Source organism: Fragaria vesca, linkage group LG6 (genome assembly GCF_000184155.1).
Source record: "Fragaria vesca subsp. vesca linkage group LG6, FraVesHawaii_1.0, whole genome shotgun sequence".
In the NCBI taxonomy this organism is placed as follows: Eukaryota; Viridiplantae; Streptophyta; class Magnoliopsida; order Rosales; family Rosaceae; genus Fragaria; species Fragaria vesca.
This window is the reverse complement of record NC_020496.1, coordinates 33,702,402-33,710,322: the sequence shown is the minus strand read 5'-3', so window position 1 is coordinate 33,710,322 and position 7,921 is coordinate 33,702,402. Positions and strand designations below refer to the sequence as shown.

General features: G+C 38.0%; 2 protein-coding genes across 2 annotated transcripts in view; one reads left to right on the top strand and one right to left on the bottom strand.

The window, feature by feature from the left end:
• The window catches only part of LOC101291357 (hexokinase-like), a 4,928-nt gene extending 682 nt beyond the window's left edge, over window positions 1-4,246 (top strand). The window contains exons 3-5 of the mRNA XM_004304320.1: window positions 3,477-3,575; window positions 3,666-3,738; window positions 3,843-4,246. Coding sequence (XP_004304368.1) covers window positions 3,477-3,575; window positions 3,666-3,738; window positions 3,843-3,844 — 174 coding nt within the window. The 3' untranslated portion in view covers window positions 3,845-4,246. The remainder of the gene's footprint in view (window positions 1-3,476; window positions 3,576-3,665; window positions 3,739-3,842) is intronic.
• A 1,053-nt stretch (window positions 4,247-5,299) lies between these two features.
• LOC101291072 (18 kDa seed maturation protein-like) lies at window positions 5,300-6,374 on the bottom strand. The gene is made up of 2 exons (XM_004304319.1): window positions 6,229-6,374; window positions 5,300-6,127 (listed from the first exon to the last, which is right to left on the bottom strand). The coding sequence occupies exons 1-2, from the start codon at window positions 6,313-6,315 to the stop codon at window positions 5,705-5,707; spliced, it is 510 nt and encodes a 169-aa protein (XP_004304367.1). The 5' UTR covers window positions 6,316-6,374; the 3' UTR covers window positions 5,300-5,704.
• Between the last annotated feature and the right edge of the window lie 1,547 nt (window positions 6,375-7,921).

The following is a 7,921-nucleotide window of genomic DNA, read 5'->3' as shown; positions in this document are numbered from 1 at the left end:
GAGAGAGAGAGAGGTGGGTGTGTTAGGCTGCTCCACACCCGGTCCAATTTAAAACCCCAACAAGAAAATACCTATTAAATTTTACCCCCCTTTTACCAACTCAAAATTTACTTTTTTATTTGATAACTTTTTCACGTTAACTCCGATTTGAGCGTGCCACGTGTCCACGAACTCGTATTAACGTCCTCTACGACTTCCATGAAGGAAGTCTTCCCAAATTATCGACTTAACGAAAAGTCAACTTTCTGAGTCCTTTACGGTAAAACGGTTACAATAATTGAAAATTTATTATAAACTTCATAAATTCAAAGAACATAGCTCGTCGCTCTAGAAAATAATCCGGGCATATCGGTGAGCTCGTATAAATGTGTACCACGACTTCGGAGTATTAAATCCACTATTTACCGTGTTCAGAAAAAAAACTCGAAAACAACCTTAAGCAGTCACTATTTAAATCTCCGAGCGCGAATAAAGAAAAATTTGCGGTAACTCATAACCCCGAACATAAACCTTTTAGGTACAAGGTATTACAGCCTTAGTTTGGGTGGTTGGTTTCGAAGCACGACACAACCTTAATGGGCTAATTAGTCAGTCTGGGACTGGAATACAAGGCTTGAAATCAATTTTAAGTTTCTTCATTTTGAAGTTCTTATTAGCTACGAGGAAGTTCCTCCCAATGCCCGTTACCCGTTAGGTCTAGACACATCACGACCTAGACTGCCTAGATGTGGAACATCTTCGTCTAGCCCGCTAAAAGCCCAAGTCGCTTTTTTTTTTTTCTTCCCTATTTTCCGACAACATATAACAGAGGGGGGATGCCATTTACAATATACTAATTCTGAGTTGGTAAAACACTGTTTATTTACTGTAGCAGTGGCCTCAGACCTTTCTTCTGACATTTATCCCAATCAGCCCAAAACTGTTTTGGGCCCAAAACAAATGCCGACTCACTTCTAATGCTCCAAATCAAAGTCAATCCTTCCCTTCCTCATCAGTTCAGGTCGCTCTGTCCGTTTTGAAGATTTGGTAATAGTTGGATGCATTATTCGGTTCTAGATTTTTTTTTTTCCTGCTTTCAATTGGTGTTATTCGGTTTGGTATCTAGGTGCTGTTGTAAAAGTTTTCAAGCACATTAAAAGCTAGGGCTCTAACATTTGTGTGCGGAATTCTGGATACCATATGATCTGAGAATGTATGTCTGAGTAGCTTCACTAACCTAAGTAAACCAGACCATCAAGGATTCCAGCTGATTTCCAAGCTTGGTTAGAATCAAGTAGTTTTGCAGTTGTTTTCTCCGCCCCTAGATTTGGTTGATCACTAAAATGTGATTACTATATTTTTATATCATGACAATTGATTATATGATCATCAGTTTCATTTTGGTTGTTTGAACAGTTTTAGTGCCTTGCAGTTGTTCATTGTTATCTATGTAAAGGTTTTGTAGATTCTTGCAGAGTGTGTAGTCTTTTACTTTAGTATTTATGATAGTGAATGTTAACTGATCACATTAGAATCACCCAACTTGGTTAAATATTTAGTTCTAATTAATAGATTTTCTATGTTAACTGATCACATTAGTTCCTTTTATATTTATATACTGTTTGATTTCATTGTTGTCTATGTTAACTGATCACATTAGTTTCTTGCATACTGATTGGTAAGAACATATCCACAACTAATACATTGTATTGATTTCATGTACGTAGAAATCAATACAGTGTTTGGCATTAACCCTTTTCTTTTTCTCTTCCATATCTGTTTGCAGAGATAAGGCTTAGGTTTGCTCTGTTTGATTTTCTGCTTCTTAGCTTCAGTTTGAATTGTCTGGGGTTTCATTTAGCATCAAATTATGCATTCATTTGCACTGTTCTAGGAATTTTTATATTTCATACCTGTGTATCAGTTATTACTTTTGATTACCTAGCTTCTGTCATTTAAATATGGGTTTGGGGATTATAGGATTCTAAAGTTATGGATTTCTCTTTGTCTGTGAAACTTTGCACAATCTCAACTCTTGGGTGCCAAAATATGATAATTTAATGTGAAAAGTTTGCTTCTTTGGATATTGGTGAGTTGCTGAAGTCCCCTAAGTTATAGAGAACATGAGATTTAGGAAGTTTGATGAAGATTATAATCAAGTCTGCCTTTTCTCCTACTGCAATGCCTCCTATTCTAGGAGCCTGAGGGAGCCTCATTACAATAGAGGTTACAGTTTGAAAAATTCTAAAGAAAATTAAAAGGCTCAGTTTCTAGCTTTACATGAACATAATCAAGGTATATATCAAGATGGGAATTCACAGTAGCTCTCAGTTGAGGCCTGCTGAGCTTGAACAATCATCTTAATTACTTTTTGCTGTCTAATTCTTGAGCAGCTGCCACCCATTTCTTTAATAAGGCCAGAAAGCGTTAATAATGGTATTTGTCCTTTTTGAGTTTGATTCATTGTGTCCTAAGCAAATAATATTTTTGTGAAGGTATGGACTTTTCTGATGCATTGGTGTTCAGTCATTCTGGATTGATAGTTTAACTATGTGAGGTTGTCAGTGTTGAGTAGGTTTTGAAGCGCTATTATTTCTACACAATATTGGTGTTCAGTGTAATGGAACTATTTTTTTTTTTTTGATTACCAAATAATTGATTTATCAGAGCTAATCTAATCCATTGTCTTATTTTTTTAGGCAAGATTGTCTGTTTTCTTTTTTTGTTTCTTCCTTTTTGGATACAAATGTGAATCATAAAATTTAGTATGATAATATGACGACATGTAAAAGAGAAAGCTGTATTGTTTATATTTCAAGCGGTTCAGGTACTCAATGGAGTTATAGGGTCCCTAACTCTAGCCAAGCTTCTTATGCTATTTTTGTTTTACACAGGTTTTTCGTGCCAGTATCCCTTCACATGTGCCTCACTGACTTAAGATATTGCCTCTCAATTACAATGTTGATGTCTGGGTTTTTATACACTTGGTGATAGGTTACAAATTGTGTGATAGTTCATTGGATAGTTTGTCTCCTTCTCATTTATAAACTCGGCAGATGGGGTGATTGCAATTTGAGTTTGTTTAGGTCTCTAGGTTGGTTTGTTTTTGTGTTTTGTTCATTTCATTTACTTACTCAGCAGACGGGGTGCTTGCAATTTGAGTTTGGTTTTATTGTATATTGATTGTGGTCATTGGGTTAACCGTAATGATAAAGAGCACTAATAACTGTGAGTGTGGACATTACAAATAAAGAGCATTAATAAAAAAATCCTTTTCCTCAATTGTAATTTACGAATTTTCTTATGAGTATTCTTTGGTGTATGATTGAATGGTCACACATGCCTATATGTAAACCAAACAGCATTTGTCAAAATGAAACTATAGTCTCTCAATAGCCCTTACCTTCTGGGAAAGGAAATTTTATGTTGGTGCCTGGTGCCATGGTTACATTCTGTCCACTTAGAGCAGAGCTAATCATTTTTACTTACATGAATAGGCCATCAACATGGAGTGGGGTAACTTTCGTTCATCACACCTTCCCCTTACACAATATGATCAGGCTCTTGATGCCGACAGTTTGAACCCTGGAGAGCAGGTAACTACAAAGTTATCTTTACATGTTTGACTTATGGTAGATGGTTTAATTTGATATAGATTTGACCAGGGCTTTTGTTTTGTTCTCCAGATCTTTGAGAAGATGATTTCTGGGATGTATTTTGCGAAACTTTTCTCAACTCTTTCGCAATATGATATGCCCTGTGCGTTATTCAATCAATTGGACAATAGTAATTTGTGTATTTAAAATAGTATTCAGCATATAGATTTTAGTTAGCCTCACTATATCTGCTTTGTGTATATGCAGAGGAAAACTGCAGTTCATTTTTTCACAGGCATCACAGCTAGAAGGTTATGCTTCTGATCAAGGATGGAAATGATCAAGCCACAAATCTGCTCATGCGAGAGCATCGTTGTCGAAAAGAAAACATCAAAACATTCTGCCAAAACAGATCATTCATGTACAGGGATGGATCAAGCTTCTCAAGCTGAAGCAAGAACCTAATCAGCTTCTGTATTTTAGACTTTAGTATAGATATTGATCTCTAAAAACAAAGACAGTAGCTGCTAGAGCGATACCATGTAGCCAATATATATCTTTGCTATAGGCATCTCACTATTTTCGATAAACAATGTGGATGCCCTGCTGTTATCATAATACTAGCAATATTTTGTAATCGATTTTGTAATTATGGAGCAGATACTTGAAACAAGAAAATCACAATGCATTCTCACAGTAAACTTAACAATAAGTTGATGACTATGTTAGTCCCTCCCTTGACAAAGAAAACAAAATCAGAGCCTGTTGCGGTACCAAATCCCACAGCCGCAGCAACGCGCGGCCAACTTTTCTAGTTCGACACTAAGAGTAGGTTGATTTTCTAATGACTCTACATGCTTTGATAAGTTTTATCCCACCGTTCACCTTTAATTTGTAGCCTGCCATTCGTCATCCATATCTTGACAGATAGGCCGGGAGAGAGTTTTCCGATGCCATTCATCCTTCCTCCTCTGGTTCCAAAGGCATACCAAGTACAACATCTGTAACGGGATGGAGAGATGCCAGATTCAATGCTCAAGTATCACATTAGGTCCTGTTCAGTATGCCAGATTCAACCTCTGTAACTTGTTAAAATATTTACATAAATCATACAAATGACTTTTGCTTGAGCAGAAAACGTCAGAATTTGCTAACATGCGAGTGTAATGTGTATACATCTTTTATTGTTCTTCTCGTACGCAATCGTAGATGCATCCTCAAAGTCTGTTTATCATACAAATAGAGATTAATTAGGATTAACATTGATCATATGTAACCATACTATTTGAAAGGGTCGCGTAACTTATAGGTATCAGCGTACAATTTACAGCTTAACTAATTTATGTAAATAGACAACTACTTCAATCAATCTTTCCACTCATGTTCAACTAGTGTGTGTTTTGGCTTCTCTCTTCCTCTTCTTTTAATCCACCATGGCCGCTGCGTATCTTATGGGTTCATGGCTTCAGCAATGCAGAACATTAGAAAACCCAGTCGTTTGAATAAAGTTAAAATTGATGATCCAAACAACTCGCAGTATGGGTCTAGCTTATTAATACATTCCAGAAAACCCTACTCGAAAACATTTGATTTTTACATTTGATTTTTTTACCCTTACCCACTCGGATAACCTGAAGTCCTAAATGTATGCAAGCTCACAAAACCTGCAGCATACAAGTATCAATAGGTTTTAGATCGGTTTAGCTTATTAATCCTTCATTCTATATATTAGAACAATATCAAAATTTAAGAGAATCAAACGTGCGGTTGCATCTGGTTCTAGTATGGTTCATTATAAATGAACTTGTGTTCTATCCGTACGCGTGTACAATTTATATAGGCTCAAGGAGCCAAATTATTGTTTGAATTTTACCCCAAACATAGATTATCACCTACGTAGATCAACTAATAATACAAAAGAAAGCCTGTTAGTATGTAAGTATCAATCTTATTCACTTGAACTTGCGAATACAACAACATACATGACCTGCACGTACCAAACCATTTGTTCAAAAGCCAAAAACAGAAACAAAAGAAATCACACAGGCACACACGACATGCATATTAACCCTTAAAAACAGGTTAGCTAGCGTCCATGACTTGATCCATGCCGTGCAGGTTCCGTCCATCTAACTAGATGTCCCGCCAGTCCCATACGACCCAGGGGCATTACCACCCACATGGGGGTTATGTGCCGTAGTCCTCCCCGTGCCGGTGTTTGTTCCGATAGGATGCGCATTGGCAACACCCTCCACCACCTGGCCAGTCGGCGCCCCGGTCCCATGTCCAGGCAGTGCCGACATCTGATTGAGCCCGGTGTGGTGCCCAGTAGCTCCGGTGGTTGAATATGTGGCTGTTCCTGCTCCGCCGGTGCTGTAGTTCGTCGGTCCTGATCCGTAACCGGTGGATCCAGTCGGGGTAGCTCCATGTTTAGCGGCAGCGTTGTGATCCATCGCCTCACGCTTCTGCTGCTCAGCCTCGGCAATCCGCGCTTCTTTCTTTTGAGTTGCCATGTCCTTTTGGATCGGGTCATGTGCCTTCACCTGCTCCATCTGCACATAACACAACATATTTCTCATCAATGATTTGAATGATGCAAAATAAGTATGAGAATCTATATATGCATCACTAATCTTTTAGAGAAAAGACTGACCTTCTCCTGCATGGTGGCCTTGGTCTTCTCCATACCAGAATTGGCTGAGGCAGAAACATTGGCCGCGGCTTCCTTGATTGACTGCATTTTCACTTTCTTCTTTTTCTTTCGCTGCAAAAATCTTGTCTGAATTTTTTCGAAGAAAACTGTACGAATAAGCAGCTTCCGGTGCGGCTCAAATAGGGTTTGGCCGACGCTCTGGAACCTGACGCGTGGCAAAATAGAAAGGCTAGGTGGAGGGTTCAGAGAGCTTCATGGTTCTTGTGTCGACACCGGGGAGGACACGTGTCGAGGATTAGGTGATCATAATTTTGGAAGCTTATACAGTTATTCGACGAGTGTGGCGTGGCGTAGAAGAAGACGGGACTAGGTACACGTATTAGCTTTGTGAATTTGTTCTTCGTTTTATCGCTATGGTTATTTTACCGAGTCAGGTAATTCTTTCATCTCAAACAAAGAAAAAAAGGTAATTCTCTCGAGAAATCCAGGTAACGAATTTATTGTGAAACTTATATGAAAAAAGAAAAGAAAACAAAAAAATCAAACCTTTAACGAACACACCTTAAATAGTGAAGTGACTCGACCACTTTTTTTCGAGGGCAAAATTCAACTACGTATGATTTACAATACAATATTACATGAAAATCTTATCACTCAATTGACTCAACCACCTTTATTCGAGAACGAAATGCAACTACGTATCATTTTGATTTTAGTACCGTACGTGTAGCTGCGAGGTCTCTTTCGGACCAGTTCAATTCTAATTCCAAAGATGCAATTCGTACATCATCACTTATGGAGGTCCATTTTAGGAAGAACAATGGGAGGTACGATCCATTTCTGGAATAAATAATGGGAGGTCCCTTCAGTGGATAACATGAAAATGATATACTATAATGATGTGTGTTATTATGTGCTATGGGACATTTTGAAAAGCGATAACAAAGTATAATGATAATAACTAGGTTGCACGGACACGGACACGGACATTTGCGCGATACGGTAAAACTCAAAAACTGAGTTTCTGACACGGTTTGCACACGGCAAACAGAATTATATATTTATTTATTTTTAATAAATAAAAAAGATACTAAAATATAATTTATACACAAAATTTCATATAATTATGTAGGAAATAAGGAACACCCATCGATTAATTACTAATCTCAATAATCACTAATTAGAAATTGAAAAAAGAGGCTGACCTTGGAAAGATTAACATATTGTTGCGACTTGTTTCAGCATAGAGATTATCAGCAAGAGATTAATAGACTTGAATCTCCGATATAACTTACTTGCCCATGGCTGGAGGAAGAGAGCTAGAGGCTATCAGCTGCAATTAAATGGGTAACCGATTAAGAACAATGAAACAATGATTATTTAAAACTTAGAAGAGATCGAATAGGGAGAGATCACTACTAGGACAAGCACTTTAGCCGACGAAAATTTTTCGTCGGCCTGTCAGCTTAATTCGTCGGCTAAGATCTTAGCCGACGACCTTTCGTCGGCTAAGATTTCGTCGGGAAAAGCTCGTCTGTGGTGACTTTAGCCGACAACACACGTATAAGTCGTCGGCTATAGTCCGGACTTTAGCCGACGACATTATTTCGTCGGCTATAGTCCAGACTTTAGCCGACGACATTGTTCGTCGGCTATAGTCCAGACTTTAGCCGACGACATTATTTCGTCGGCT

Coding starts and splice junctions, on each gene's coding strand:
- LOC101291072 (XM_004304319.1), bottom strand. CDS start 6,315: ATGCAGTCAATCAAGGAAGCCGCGGCCAATGTTTCTGCCTCAGCCAAT. Junction 6,128..6,228: donor AGGCCACCATGCAGGAGAAG/GTCAGTCTTTTC, acceptor TGTTATGTGCAG/ATGGAGCAGGTGAAGGCACA.